Source organism: Pelobates fuscus, chromosome 8 (genome assembly GCF_036172605.1).
Source record: "Pelobates fuscus isolate aPelFus1 chromosome 8, aPelFus1.pri, whole genome shotgun sequence".
In the NCBI taxonomy this organism is placed as follows: domain Eukaryota; kingdom Metazoa; phylum Chordata; class Amphibia; order Anura; family Pelobatidae; genus Pelobates; species Pelobates fuscus.
This window is the reverse complement of record NC_086324.1, coordinates 82,323,963-82,340,566: the sequence shown is the minus strand read 5'-3', so window position 1 is coordinate 82,340,566 and position 16,604 is coordinate 82,323,963. Positions and strand designations below refer to the sequence as shown.

The 16,604-nt window shown below is 39.9% G+C and overlaps 1 protein-coding gene across 1 annotated transcript in view; it reads right to left on the bottom strand.

Moving 5' to 3' along the window:
* Window positions 1-419: 419 nt before the first annotated feature.
* PIKFYVE (phosphoinositide kinase, FYVE-type zinc finger containing) overlaps window positions 420-16,604 on the bottom strand; it is a 208,584-nt gene continuing 192,399 nt past the window's right edge. Inside the window, exons 41-42 of the mRNA XM_063430121.1 lie at window positions 8,796-8,870; window positions 420-1,868 (exon numbers count right to left, since the gene is read on the bottom strand). Coding sequence (XP_063286191.1) covers window positions 1,753-1,868; window positions 8,796-8,870 — 191 coding nt within the window. The 3' untranslated portion in view covers window positions 420-1,752. The remainder of the gene's footprint in view (window positions 1,869-8,795; window positions 8,871-16,604) is intronic.

Here is a 16,604-nt window from a genome sequence, read left to right as displayed (position 1 = left end):
CTGCGTGGCAGTTCAAATAACGGAAAATTGTTTCACTCTTACAGCATTTTATTTATTTATTTTTTAAAGACCTACTCTGCTTCGTCTTAAACTAGCAATGTTTCTTATACTTCAAGAGAATCTGCCTGGTAACAGAACTCTGAGTACTCAGGGCACGACTTACATATCACTACTTAAATATCACAAAATGATAGGGGTCACATTGGTAGTAGCATTGCTACTACCAATGATTGCTTTCAATTTACTAATGAGGAATGAGATAAGAGCCCTGTCTAGGCTACAACCCATTTAATATGCCACTAAAAAAAAAAGAGAAAAAATAGACAATTAACTGTGATTCGGTTCATTCACTTCTAAATCAGAGTTTTTTTCAAATGTACAACATTATATTGGAGAAGACCAGGTTTAGATATCAAGTTTGTGCGTAAACAACGTTTTTGTACTCCACACGACTTAAGGCTTGTAAACAGATTAATTGTGAAATTAAATAAACACCAATATTATAGGGAACTCCACCTTAAATGTGTTGGGTGCAATAAAGATATGCAGCGTTGGCTCAAACGTTTAAAACATTTATGTAACTTTCAGGTAAATAACACATTATGTGCTAGATTCTATTAGAAGCGATTAACATAGCTTTGATAACTGAATAGCAGCTCTCTACAGGGGACAAATGCTATTCAGTAACCAGATAGGTGTATCTTTTATATTAGAGTATATGCAATATAAAATGTATGTACACTTATTGAGCTATAAAACCAGTTGTAATAAAAAATAAGTAGTCTTGGTTGCCAGGTTATACCATTCACTATCTCACTAGCTTAATTGGAGTAGTATTCAGAATCTTATATGCAGGGAAAACAGTAAGGCAGGCTTTAAGCCCTTAAGGACACATGACGGAAATATTCTGTCACGATTCCCATTTATTTCAGAAGTTGTGTCCTTAAGGGGATAAGGTCTAACCTGAAACAGCACACAGGGACTCATTAAAATGGCTAACTCCCTTTGTAATGACTTTAATGCTTGCTTTGAAGAAAATGTGAACCTACAGTTTTGCACAATTCACATTTGCAGATGCTGAAATATCTACAACCCTGCACTGCCCTGTAACTCTATATGTCAAAGCTGAAACAACAATGCCACCCCCAAAATGATATATTGCATACTATCCTTCTCCCGTGTAATCTTGAGATATTAAAAAATAAATTAAAAAAAAAAAAAAGTATTCAGCTACAGAATGACTATTTCAACTCAATGCTGAACATGCATATTTGTTCCAGTATAAACAGGTCGTATTATTGAAGGTTTATTTGTATGTGTGGCTTTTAGAGAAAAATGTGATGTTCTTACATGTGCCTTACAGAGAGGATAGTTTATACATTATGGCAAATGTATTAATGCAAGAGATAACAAGAAAACATACTTGAATGCGCCCATGACTTTACGGTTTGAAAAAAAGTACTCAGAGTTACATTGCTACCTACATACTGAGAGTCCCGGGTACTGGCTGCATAGCAGTCATAACGTAATTACATAGTCTTCCAGTTAACAAAGTCACATTGGAATAGCCTTATTTACAATTAGTTATGGTCCTCTTCAACTGCCTATGCTAATCCAGTTCCAATAATTGCAATGTCATCCATGTTTCATATAAAATCCTTTGAAATTTATGAATTATCGATTCATAGTCATTTAGACTTCTCTGTGCAGTAGCGAGAATGTATTCAAATGTAGGTTATTCTGCTCAGATGTTTAACAGTTGCCCCCGAGGCCTGTCCAATGATCAGGGACCATCAAAAAATATTTGTCCATTGCTTCACAGAACCTTGTTCGATAAAGTTCTGGAGATACCACGGTTGGCATTTTCCCTAAAAAACAAAACAAAACAAAACCAAAAGATAATTTGTGAGTATTTAGCACTATTGTACTTTATTTGTTAAAGGGTAATTAATTCGTAGCAACAAGCATTCATTCTGGTTCAGTATACTAGTTCATAGAAAGGAGTTACGGTATGTTAATTGAACTTGTTATATACATACATACATACATAAAGAAATACATGAATAAATAACATGTACATAATACTAGCTGATGTAAGGTGTAATGGTGGAACATAAGGGAAATGAGGAAACAAGGCCAACTCAAAGACTATTAAATGCATCAAATCAAATGGTGCTCCAATTTCAGGAGGAATGTTTTGAAATGTTCTAAGGGGAGCCCATCTGTCCCCGGTGCATGACCCATCTTAGATATTCTAAGAGCCAGATCAAATGTTTACATTGTATGGGGCTCTCTGAGGGTCTCCATGCTTACTGTTGATAATGTCAAGAAAGCCAGTTTATCGAGTTGTTTTTTTTGTTTTTTTTTTTTTAAAGAGTTTATAATTTGGCTATTTCAGTATATAATGCAGAATCTGTCCCCTCTTCTGTTTTTTTTTTTTTTTTTTTTGTGGCAGTATACAACAATTAAGGCCATGAATGATCAATTGCTTGCCTGCCAAACTTTCAGCATTGAGTTTTCTGGCACGGATTGCTCTTTAAAATAAGGTAGAACTGCACAAGCGTCTTCTAACAACAGTGGACAGAACGGTGAGAACAACCTAATTTCCTTCACTTTTCACCACTGGTTATTGCTAAAGAAACCTAGAGCATCCTTCCCAAATCGAGCCTCCAGTACAGAGGCTATGGAAGCACATTTTGAATGCAGATCATGTAATAAGTGTTTTTTTTTTTTTGCAAAATCTAGTCAAGCTATGGGGAAGAGGGGAATTAAGGGGGATGTAACGGATCGTCTGGCACCCCGACTTGGTACCTCCGTTAATGGATGCTCCTAGTGCTTCCTGAGGACTCCAAGCACTCTGGCAGACACCACAATCACCGAATCCGAGAAACCTTTAAATTCTCCCAAGCATATGAATGCTGTAGACCATTGAATAGGAACCATACGAATAGGCTTGTACTCCTAGCAGTCAACTGGAACAGCATGCAATAAATCCTTCCCCCAATAATGAGACGACACATCACTTTGAGGGTAAAACAGGAACTCTGGACTGGCTCATCCAGCCTGGCTTTTATTTCCAACTCACACATACAGGCCACACCCAGGGGGAGGCATAAAAGAACCAATGACATAGATGTTACCTCCCACACATCCCCTCCCCTTAGTGTGACACATAATCCCATTATGCATACAGTGTAAAATATACTTTTACACAACTTTCATAACTTTAAAACCATACATCACATTCACATAAAAATACATATCCACAATCAATCCATTCAGGGGAACAACATATTAAAAAATGGCATGAATCCGACCAGGGGTTCAAAAGTTACTAAAAGTATCTTTTGTTCCTTTCTGGCTGGCAGAAAAACATCCCCACAATGCACCCTGGTTTCCTCCCTTCTGCCCTGGAGTTAATTGGAGAAGTAATCCAATTACCCAGGACTAAAGGCAGACTCCATTAACCACATGGTTGCAAAACAACATAAAACACTTTAAAATACATAAAGTCACATTTACACATAACACACAGACATTTCACCTATCCCCAGATAGCTGGGATCTGCAAGCACAAAACTACCGAATAGCGCGCAGATCCTACTCACACAGTACAATTGCCATGGAGCTAAAGTCTTTCCCATAGTCTTTCATTATGAATAGGCTCCATGGTATGGCTATCTGGGGTATCACATTCCCATAAAGTCTGGTCCATAGTCCAAAGGCAAGAGGCGGGCAATCAGCCCCCTCCAAGGACTACTACAGCCCTAACTCCTCAATTAGAGCCCCTATTACCCCACTAAAACTCACTACCACCCCCCCCCCCCCCCCCAAGATTAGGTTCTGGATCTGCCCCTGCTCTGTATACCTGTCTGCATGTATCTGTATGACTATGTCTGTCTGTGTATGAAAGTGTATGTATGTCTGTGTCTGTATGTCTCTATATGACTGTGTCCGTGTGTTTCTGAATGTCACTGTATGCCTGTGTCTGTATGTCTCTGTATGACTCTCTGTATGCCTTGTTCTGTATATCTTTGTGTGACTGTCTGTGTATATATGTCCCTGCATGCCTGTATGTATCTGTATGCCTTGTTCTGTATGTCTCTGTATGCCTGCATCTACATGTCTCTGTATGTCTGTGTTTGTATAAATGTGTCTTTATTTATCTATATGCCGGTGTCTGCATGTCTCTGTCTGTGTGTCTGTATGACTGTATGTCTGTGTACCTGTATGTGTTGATTGTATGACTGTGTGCCTGTATGGCTGTGTTTGTTTGATTGTGTGCCTGCATATTTCTGCGACTATGTGCCTGTATGTGTGTGTAGCTATATATCTATGTCTATATGGCTTGGTAGGGAAAGTTACACAAAGGAGCCTGAGGGGAAGAGGGACACACAAAAAACAGGCTGAGGGGAGAGACCCACAGAAAAGGGCTGTGGGAAAGAAAGACACACAAAGGGGCTGGGGGGGAAAGGAGATACACATGGGGGTTGTAAGAGACATACAAGGGGGTGTAAGACACACTAAAGGGGGGTACAATACACTACATGGGGATTTCAAAAGGCTGGATATGAGACACCGCTAAAGATACATCTTATTCGTGGGGGGGGCGGCAAAATTCATCTTCGCCTGTGTAGCCAAAAATCCTTGCACCGGCCCTGGGTCCACAGCTTAAACCTAAGGCTGAGTATAACACAGCACACCTGCAGAGCCTATTAACTGTATATATAGGTTTTATCTCTTAGTTAGGTTTGATCTAATACCTGTCACTGTTATTCTGATTGAGCTAATCATACCCTCTGTGCATAATTAGGAAACTCATGGTCCTGTAGCTTGTCAATGGCCAGAATTGGCACTGCCAATACACACGCTGCAAAATTTGGTTCACAGATAACTTACAGGAAAAGAAGGAAGGAAAAGAGAGGAAAAAAAAATATGTTGTAAAGTTTGTCCCTCTGCGGTAATGGTTTCTAAACAAGGAGTCACATAGACTACTACTTCGTGCGATACCCCCAACACTGAGTCTTCCCAACACCAGAAAGACTTGGTACCACTGCCCCACCCTTTGTGCCTTGCAGCATCGAGGCACACTAAAGCTCACAATGTTTGAGCTTCAATCTGTTGGTTCTCACCATCATTTCTGTAATACACCTGGTTCCCTTATCCCATTCCCCCAAACAAGTTTGTTCTTTGTCACACACTCCGATAGAAAACTATTGCCTGCTATGTGTTCTATCATTGTGCCATATACTGTATCTAACATATTTGTTTTACAGGTCCATTTTGTACCTTGGTTGTGTATATTGCTCTATTATGCCATGTATATAATTCCTTTATGTCCCTGCACCAGGTGAGCAGGGTACATATGGGGGGAGTGTCCCAATCCCTGCTGATTCAGTACTGCACAATCGGAGGATATATTTTTTATCATAATCTCTTAGAATCCTAAGCCTGTCACATTACAAGATAAAAGCTCCACATAGCGTGTACGTGGTGAAGGTCTCTCACCAGGTGGTATTACACCATTTTAAGCTTTTATCGTTCTAGATTGCAATCTGACTTTTAACCCCATGAGTGCTGGAAGATACCCTCCGATAGAAATTCCCCAGACATTCTTTAAGGCAGTACAAACTGACTTAAATAAGTTTGTATGGAAGGGAGGTAGACCTAGGGTAGCCCAGAAATTATTAAATGCACCGAAACGAAGTGGTGGCTTGGCATTGCCCAATATCCACACATACTACTACTACTACACAACCATACTGGCCACGGCCCTCCCACACTTTCTTTCCGCCCCTCAATGGGTACACCTGGAGAAAGCGCTCCTAGCTCCCCATGAACTGACCAATTTGGTTTGGCTGCCGAAATATTGAGAGCAACCCTCCCATTGGCCCCTCCATTTTCTCCTGAGAGTCTGGGATACACACAAATCTAAGCTGTGTGGCCATACCAGTCTGTCCCTAGCCACACCTCTTATGTCTCTTCCTTATTGTATACCTATGTTTAATGCCCTTCCATGGCAAACCAGAGTAGCCACCCAACTATTTCACTTCTATGGCCTACACAACCTCCAGAGTTACGATGCCCTGGAGAAGAAATATTCCTTCCCAGTACTCTTATGTCTAACTGAAGTAATTCTTAGCAAGACAATACCACAAAATTGACACCCCTGTTGCTTCGACTGCTACAATCACGACATGGGAACAAAGTTAATGGATCATTACCATCAGCTTTTGAATCGATCTCCACGAGTTATAGGACACTCTCGCACCACACACTTTTTGCCGCTTCAAAATTGGCACAGCAGAGGGAGAGAGATCTGCAATGCTCTATCCCCTCTACAAGATGGGAAAATATCTTTAAGTTAACCACACAGCTAATAAAATCTTCCACTCATATCGAACAGAACTATAAAGTGGTCTATAGATGGTATATAGTACCCAGTAGACTACATATATTGTACCCAACCACACCTGTCACATGTTGGCGCTGTAAAAATGAGCAAGGTACTGCCCTTCATATATGGTGGAATTGACCAACTATTCAACCTTTCTGGAAATGTGAAGTTAAAGAAGTGACTGGTTGCGAGATCCCTCTATCGCCCCAGCAATTTTTACTACTAGATCTACCCACAGGGATACCTAAATTTAAACTGAAAATAATCATGCACATAGCATTAACGGCGCAGAGGTGAATTGCACAAGCCTGGAAATCAACAACGGCACCGCCTCTTTGGCAGTTACTCTCTGAATTAGATACCCAAAGCTCATATGAGAAAGGTCTGAAAAAACTATTCTCCCCTCCCACACAAGTTTCTAAGGACACATGACATGTGTGACATGTCATGATTCCCTTTTATTCCAGAAGCTTGGTCCTTAAGGGGTTAAACACATGGAATATGTGGGACTCGTGGAGATCAGGTGTCGGATAAGAACTATGTCTCAATACGTCCCTGTATTGTTAACTTATTATTAATGCATTTATTGATGCATTGAGGATACATGATAACCCTACAGCAAGCATGTCCAACTCAAAGGCTAACACGGGCCAAATAAACAAGCTTTAAGTTCATGTGGGACGAAAAAAAAACCCAAAACTTAGAAACGTAGGTTTATTTAGAAAAGAACAGTATAAAAAAGTTGCCTGACACTGAATGTCCTCATGCTAGTAGGGTTTTCAAAGTAAACAAAAGAACACATTAATTTTAAGGAGACGTGCATTTGCATATAACTAATGTTTCAGTCCAACTACCTTGACATATAAGGAAAAAGTTTAGTAATAGGACTGAAATGGTGAATGTATGCTGTTGCACAGCTGTAAAAAGAAAATTAAGTTATCTTGTTGATTTTGAAGTCCTAGGAGTGTGTTCTTCACTTTGGCTGAAATCATCAAACTGGATGATGTGAGCCAATCCAATGCTTTCCCATAGGAAAGCATTGGGAGGCTATTGTGCATGTGTGGCAAAAAGCTGTGTGTCTAGTCAGCATCTCCACGGCCCCCTCCACCCATTCTTATACACTGCCCCCTAATCTAACACACTGCCCCTCCTCCCTCTACTCTAATTGAATTAGAGTGGAGTAACTTCCTCCACTCTAATACACTGCCCTGTCCCTCCCCCAAATTAATACACTGCCAATGCACTGCCCCCCTTCTACCACTCTAATACAGTGCCCCCCCCCCCCACCACTCTAATACGCTGCCCCCTACCTTCCCCAAATTAATACACTGCCCTCCCTCAAATACACTGCCCCCTCCCCAATTTCATGCATTGGCCACCATTAGATTTGTTGTGCAATATTAAATATTTTTTGCTCTCCTGACTTTTTCCAACGCCAAACAACTTTTTGTGAGAAATATGTAAGCCTTTTACGTTAATAGAAAAATAATTAAATGAAACTAAAGATATTCTACTTGACCCATATTACTCCTCATGGCAGCAAAGCCCCAAGAACATTAGACACACAATACACTCGGAAATATTTAAGATACCCAATAAAGAATAAAGAAATACAAAGATATACAAATGTATATCCCAGCAGGAGGTCAATGATTGAGCCTATGCAAAGGATACTACGGTATTGGGGTTTTAGAAACAGTTTAAGATACACTAGTCTGCAACTCTACTGGGCAAGGAAGATATTTGGAATACAGAAGGCAAGAAAAACAATTCAGAAAAAACAGCACAAGAAACAGTTGTCTTACCCTACTGTATTAAACGCAACTAAAACAGTGAAATATTATGGTTTCGTACAGAATACGAAGTTATGAGAAAACAAAATGGTAATGATATTAGCCCTCATAAGTCCAATGAGGACAGATCAGTGTCTTAGAAAGGAGTGAAGCAAATTACTTCCATGTTGGTTTGATTTCTTCTTAAGCTTTTCTGGGAAGATCAAAGTTGATCCTTTGGGGCCATCTTCCACTTTGATATTCCATCACTGCAGTAACAAGTGGCTGTCTTTTGAAGTTAAAATGGTCTTTGTAAGGCCATCACACAGTGTAATCAATTTTACGGGAAATATTTCAGCATTGTGGAGTATGGATTGTCATTATTTACAAGCATTGCATTATGGGGAGGGATTCTCTCCACTTGTATCTGTCCTATAATTGTGTACATCATCTCTCCAAATGCCTGTGTATTTACCCAAATCTTCATTAAGAGATCCAAGGCGCTGGAAAAAATGTAGGCCATTTAAAAAAAATAAAAAAAAAATATTCATAGCAAATGGGGAGTGTGTACATGAAAAGGTAAAGTATTCACATGATGTAAAGAAATATAAAAATACATCACTTACCCTGGCCACCCAATATTCCAGTTGATTTTACCACCATTTCAAGCTTTTTGTCCCAGGTGAACGTTCGGATATAATCTGTTGGGAAATAACGTTTAACTCATCAATATAGTAGTTTACATGGGTTTTAGGTTTGATAACAGCACTAGCTCGGTTGAAGGGCCCTATTTACTGTGTGTTATGGTTTTAGTCATGCAGGCATCACATGCAGCCATATTTTGGTTTTGATTGAAGAGGATTACAGGTGTTGGTAAAAAAGAGCAGGTAATGGACATGCAGGGTAGCAAGTAGGAACCAGAATGATAGAATAAGTACTAGTCTGTCATAGACAGAGAAATGTCAGATGTTACTGGCTGACGTTAAAATTTCAAGATATTATCCTGGGAGAAGAAAGAATATATTAACCACTAAATACGTAGTATGCTACTGGTGACAATCTCACTTTTTAACGATAATGAAGTTCTCCATATCATTAAGGAGACTAGTTTTGTCCATCTGGGACCCCTTTATACTGATGGATGACTAATGGCCCTGGACCTAAAAGTACTGCTATAAGACCACAAAGCAGGAAAATAGTAAACTGCCAGAAGAACTGTTACTAAGTACTTGTATACGCTATAATAAATACAGTGGAATAATACTCAAATATGCCAATTATATACTGCTCAGGGATCTTTGAGGACCGGAAGAAGTATTAAGACAAAGTGGATCTCTTACAAAAACTGTAAAACTCTAGAATAGCCAATATATTATATAAATGCCTAAACATGTTTTTAGAAAAGGTTTTAATATTTTTTACGCATTTTTTTTATTTATTTTTTTAAAGGGTGCCTGTCATGACAAATCTTTAAAGGGACACTATAGTCACCAGAACAACTACAGCTTATTGATTTTTTTTTCTGGTGAGTAGAATCATTACCTTCAGGCTTTTTGCTGTAAACACTGTCTTTTCAGAGAAAATGCAGTGTTTACATTACAACCTAGTGATAACTTCACTGGCCACTCCTCAGATGGCTGTTCGAGATCCTTCCTGGGTCATGGCTTCCTAAAATGCATCCAAACATTCAGTGTCTCCACCCTCTGCATGCAGACACTGAACTTTCCTCATAGTAATTCATTGATTCAATGCATATCTATGAGGAGATGCTGATTGGCCAGGGCTGTGTTTGAATCATGCTGGCTCTGCCCCTGATCTGCCTCCTTGTCAGTCTCAGCCAATCCTATGGAGAAGCACTGTGATTGGATCAGGCTACCATTTCTGATGTCAGCAGACTGTTTTTTTTGTTTTGTTTTTTAGGCAAACAGGCTGCAGATCTACAGCTTCTGGCTGGAATACAGTAAGATTTTTCTATATTTATGGAGGCATAAGGGGCCCAGAGGGGCTAGATGGTGATTTTAACACTATAGGGTCAGAAATACATGCTTGTGTTCCTGACCCTATAGTGATCCTTTAATGATAGGGAATAACATTTTATCTATGCATTGTGCTAGCAAAATTGTAAGTGTCAAGACGTCTAAAATCAGAGGTTGAAAAATAGTCCTTCCCCCCACCCAGTGAGTTGAGCCTGTGCCCACTGACACAGAGATAAAAAGGGAATCTGAGAATGGAGAGAGAGAACAGATAAGTTTTATTTACACAAAAACAACATAAAGTGTCGGGACTTTTAACCTATTATGGGAAGCAAGTCTGTGCTTCCCAAAAATGGGTATGCAGCAGAGGTCTGTCTTACAGCAAGTGTAACACCCACTGAAAACATGATTGATGCTCTCAGCAGGGGACAGGGAAATGGAAATGAATTAAAATATGAGCTTCTAATGATACCGGAGAAACTGACGGAAGCCAAGCACAGAGAGATGGACACAGGTTTCTTCAGGAATAAAGAAGAGATTCTTTATTCGATTCACCGACCGGGACTCAGAGGGACTAATGTCACCAAAATACAACAAGATCTGAGCCCCGAACAATAGTGTAGGCTCCTTATATAGGCATGTAACTCCTCCCATAATAAGCTCCACCCACACATACTCTTACCCAATCAATCAAACAAGAACTAACTTCCTATTTGACCACATGGCTTGCCCAGCACAATGGAGGAGGGGAATACTACATCCGGTATTCTCGCACATGCTCCGTAGACTACTGATTGCATCTTTGCCACGTGCAACCAACCGACCGATACACCAGTATATGCACGTACACATACCACGTGGTAATCTCGGCCTACTAAATTTATTTTTACCGAGATTACACCACACTAACAGTAGGCAAGACACCATTAATTGCATAACATGAGTCAAATCAGGTGGTTAGAAAAGAGCACACTTCTACGCCTCATGACAGGTTCCCTTTAACATAATTTTCTATGTTGTGCGAGAAAGAGCTGGAGCACTCTGACCATTAAATCAATATTTCAAGAGGTTCATGTAATTCAATATTGTCACTATTCTCAGAATAAATATTTTTAATGATAGTTATAATAATTTTAATAACACAAGTCCATATACCTGTCTTGTACCAGCTTGCTTGTCTACATTTAAGATACACGTACAAAACTTGAAATATTTCAGTCAGGGAGTTAATTATATAAGTTCTACAAACTTGGAATCTATAGCAGTGAACCAAAGAGAAACAGGAGAGAAAAAACAAAACAAAAAAAACATTTGTTACATAGAAACAAACCAATATGTCTATACCTGGCAGAACCATCTTTGACTACAATTACAGCTGTGAATTTTAGAGGGCTAGAGGATGTATAAGTTACGCACATTTGAGTTCTTCAATTTTGACAATTCTTCTTGGCAATATTGCTATGGTCTGTCAAGCAGGATAGGATAGTGAACAGCAAGCTTTAAGTCTTTCGACAGAATCTCAATCTGATTGAGGGAACTGGGCTGTTTAGACAGTTACAGAGTTTCTTGTAGTATGACGACACTTAACAAGTTTTCCCCTAGAATTTTCCTGCATTTGCATGTGTCCATCTACCTCAGCCCTGACCAGTTTCTCAAACCCTGACAGAGAAATGTATGCCCACAACATCCTACCACCTCTATGCATCAATCATGGGAGTAGGCTCTGTGCAACATATAGCTTTTTTTTGCACTATGGTCAAAAGATTCAATTCTGGTCCCATCAGTTCAGAGAATTTATTTATAATTGCTTACCATTTCTCCCATGTGTCTTTAGGCAAACTTCATCTGCAACCTGGTCACCAAGCTTTGGTGAAAGTCCTTTTTGAGTTAGAGTCACTGTTGAGCCATATTTCCATTTTCTAATCATGGATGTAAAGGATTACTCCAAACAAGATGGCTGCTGCAGTGTTTTGAAGTGGTCATGGTGCCTGTTTGTTTTTGCAGTGTTTCATAGCGAAATTCTGCACTGCAGAGTTCATCACCTTTGTTGTTGGAGGTCTAACTCCATTTCCAGATGGGTAACTGGGGCATCATTACCCAGCCAGGAAGAATTCTGGGCTGGATAGTTAAGTTATATGCACATTGGACGCGTCTGTGCACAGCAGGCTAGTGACAGTCATCCAATGGTGGCACACAACCCTCCTCCAAGACTATGCCCTACGGTCAACCCGCTTTCCCCCTACATGCCCTTGCTAGCAAGAGGTAGCAATGCCAGTGGAGGCAGAGTGTGCAGAGGGGAGAACTTGGCCTCTGTCTGGAACAGAGGCAAGTTTTATATTTAGTTTGTTTGGGTGGGTAAGGGAGGTCAGGACTTTAACTAGAAGTTAAAAGGGAATGGGGGAGGGGAATTGGTGAGGTTTAGCTAATTATTTTGTAATATTTTTTTTAGAATAACCCAACCCTGCCTGGTTGTTTTTTTTTTTCTCTAGAAGTGTTCTGATAGCTCCTTGATCCTAATGACGTGTATGATATGCTCTTTAAAACCCTTGTGGGACTTTATATATAGCTGTTGTAGCGGAGAGACGATCTTTCACAGCTATTCTCCACTAGAGATCCCAGTGAGGCTCAGGAACAAGGTGATGATAAGTCCACAGGCAAGGTTTCTAGCAGGTAGAGTAATACAGCAATATCCCCATCGCAATCCCAATAACTGGACGACACACAGTTTCAGGAGTAGAACTGACAAGCTTTATTCCACAGTTCCTTATAAAGCCCTCTCCCATGCAAGGGAGGAGGTTCTATCACTTAAGACATTATCCAATCTGTGAACAGTAACCTCCCACACATCTCCTCCCCTCCTCTAGCATCATAATCCCCTTATCATGTACATAGTTTTACCCAAGTTTTGGATGTACCCTAAATACTTGGGGTACGTCCACAAATCCAATATCTCCAGATAGCCCTAGTCTGGAGGAACAACATATTTTAAAATCAGCTCATTCGGATAAACGGTTCATGAGATATGGGGTTCCAAAGATTTGACCGACCGCATGGGTAAAGTATCCGAAAACAGTTCCATGCATTTTGGCCCTGCGGTCGGTCACAAACAAGTGAATGAAACAGACGAATTACTGGTGTTATAGAGACTAAGGGGGATTCGCATGAATCCCCTAGTTCGTGAGTTTCTTTCTACTGAACGGCGGGTCATTCGGTAGTTTCTATACGAATTTCTGGAAGTATGGAGGTCTCAGCGGTGTTTGCCTAGTCAAGTGTCCGATTTTAGTTCCAGACACTTGACGGCAAAACACCGCTGTTCGGTAGTTTAAGATGGCCGCCGCCACGTGTTCGTATCCCGAATGGCGGCCACCCAGAGGACAAAGACCACACTGCACGAATAGGTAATTACCCGTTTGCAACAATGCATGTAATTGAAGGCACACTTTACACAGGGTGGTCTGGTTGTTCGGTAGTTTCATTCCCTTGTTTCATTCGAATGATTCTACCGAACAACCAGAGGAATACAGTACTTTACACACATTCAACTGCCAATATACCCGGATACAATGATTTCTATGCATGTTCACACACATTAAACTAGCAATATGACCAAATACAATTATCCCCATACATGTTGTAGGACAGCCCGGTACCAATCCGCTACAGCTGTAATTGCACGTTGTCTCTATTTAGCTAATTATGTTACTTCTGTATGATCTGGATCATGCACCAGCACTTAATTAGGAGTTTCATAGCAATGGGGAGAATATTTATACAACCAAATATTGTTTTTTCTTGTTTCACCGAATTTTGCACAACAAAAAATATTTTGCAGCTTCAAAGTGTTAAAAACAAAATTGTACAAATCTCAATAAAATTAATTAATTCGACTACAAAATGTGTTTACTGATGTGTGTACGTGTTTCTGTCAGAGTACTATGTACTATGAGGAAAATGTCTGTTAATAACACTCTGTGTATTCTGAGCTTTGGTAACATGAAGAAAAAAAATCAGTATATTAATGGGCACTCTTAATGCAATATTCAATTTTAAGCCAGCAGGATACCGTAGGAAAGTGGCACAAAAAGAAACATATTGAGCATTTCATCTAAAAATAGCTGGGCCTACGAGCAAAATGAAAGCAAAGAGAAAATGGGTCCCCTGTACAACATTTAAATACCATCACACGATCCAAAAAGAACCAAACTAGTTTTCATTTTCAAGTTTTATTTTTTATTTTTCTAGGGCTTATATTGCAATTAATGCACTTAAGCACAGTTGAGTCTTAACAGTGTTACTAGTTATTCAATACCGCTGCTAAATTATGTCAACTTGTCAAACGATGGAGGTATATTAAACAGGAATTGTGAACACAAGTATTAGAATACTGTATGAAATATTGCCCTGCAGGGTCTATATATTACCTTATTATACAAGCAAACGCATCTGGTATTCCAGTCAAATAACAATGTTTGATCATAGCAGGAGGAGGATGATAGAGAGAATGTCCTTAAAGGACCACTATAGGCACCCAGACCACTTCAGCAAAATGAAAGAAACTGCTATGTTTCACTGAGTGTTAATCCAGCCATTAGAGGCTGTCTCACTGACAGCCGCTAGAGGCGCTTCTGCAATTCTCACAGTGAAAAGCACAGTGAGAAGACGCTGGACGTCCATTGCGTTGAGTCGGCAGGGAAACATTCGGATTGAACTTCGGGATGGGGAGGAGTGGTCACCAGCGCCGAGGGAGCCCGGTGCTGGAGAAAGGTAGTGTCAGGAAAACGAGTTTGTTTTCCTGGCAACATTGTGGTCCTTTAAGTGATAAGTTTTCATGTACTAAAATCTAAATATTTTTTTATAATTCAATTACACATAGATGTGCTGCCAATTTGTACCATATAAAAATTTATTCTGTTTGATGCAAAACAGAGAGACAGCGTGTAATATATTATAAAGTTAAATGGACACTATAACCCCCAGAACAACTACAGCTTAATGTAGTTGTTCTGGTGACTATAATCATTACCTACAAGCATTTTCATGCAAACACTGCCTTTTTCCGAGAAAGGGCATTGTTTATATGAACCCATATGGACAACTCCAGTGACCACACCTCACGCACTGCATGGAGACGCTGAATTTTCCTCATAGAGATGTATTGATTCAATGCATTTCTTTAAGCAGGTGCGTTTGGCCCTGCCCCCATCCTTACCTATTTCAGCCAATCCAATGCTTTGGATTGGCTAAAAATAGTAAATTCTAATTATGTCACCAAGGAGGCAGATTGGGGCGGTGGCGGGGCCAGCTCTGGCGGACCTCCGCACTGCTGGAAATAAGGCACGGTTTAACCCATTTCTAAAGGGCGGCAAGCCACCTAACTGGTGGTTTTAACACTAAAGGGTTAGGAACACATGTTTGTGTTCCTGACCCTCTAGTGTTCCTTTAACCCCTTAAGGACACATGACATGTGTGACATGTCATGATTCCCTTTTATTCCAGAAGTTTGGTCCTTAAGGGGTTAAGTTAGAACCCTATCCACTTGTTATGCAAGTAGCACACTTCTCCAGTTGCTTAGAAGGCCACCCTAATATGATACGGGAATCTGTTAACGATGTCAAAATGTTTTTATAAGATAATAAAAAATTGGTGTCATGGAATTTAAAAATGAGATTTACACTTGCAGAACTGATAAAAAGATTATATTCCGTCTGCTTTTAGAATATGCCAAGTCTTTTACTCTTTACTATTTCCACCTAGAGAGAGAACATTTTGCTACTCCCCATCCAATTTAAACAATGTATAGTTTTACATATAGCAGAGATGTAGACAATAGAAGTGAGAATAGCAAAAACACAAAGAGCCAAGAAACAAAAGTAGTTAAGAGGATAACACATAAATGGGCAGCCATGTTAATTTAGATCAAGATGTTTTTCTGAAGACATGGACCAAAGAAGAATTAATCACAATTTTGCTTCATGCAAACTGAAAAAGCTATTTTTGTTTGCAAGGTACATGAGTACATGAGTACTACCCTTGTCTAATTTTGGTGGAAGGAGAAAAACCTACAGCATAATGCAGAGATCTTGGAAAGTCCTATTGGGTCAACGACCAATAAATATAGCACATTTCATGAGAAAAACATGGTGCAGAACAAAGCCTGGACAAACATCTAAGCATCATTGCAAAGTTGCAGGCATGTGACACTATAGTCACCTGAACAACTTTAGCTTAATGAAGCAGTTTTGGTGTATAGAACATGCCCCTGCAGCCTCACTGCTCAATCCCCTGCCATTTAGGAGTTAAATCTCTTTGTTTATGAACCCTAGTCACACCTCCCTGCATGTGACTTGCACAGCCTTCCATAAACACTTCCTGTAAAGAGAGCCCTATTTAGGCTTTCTTTATTGCAAGTTCTGTTTAATTAAGATTCTCTTATCCCCTGCTATGTTAATAGCTTGCTAGACC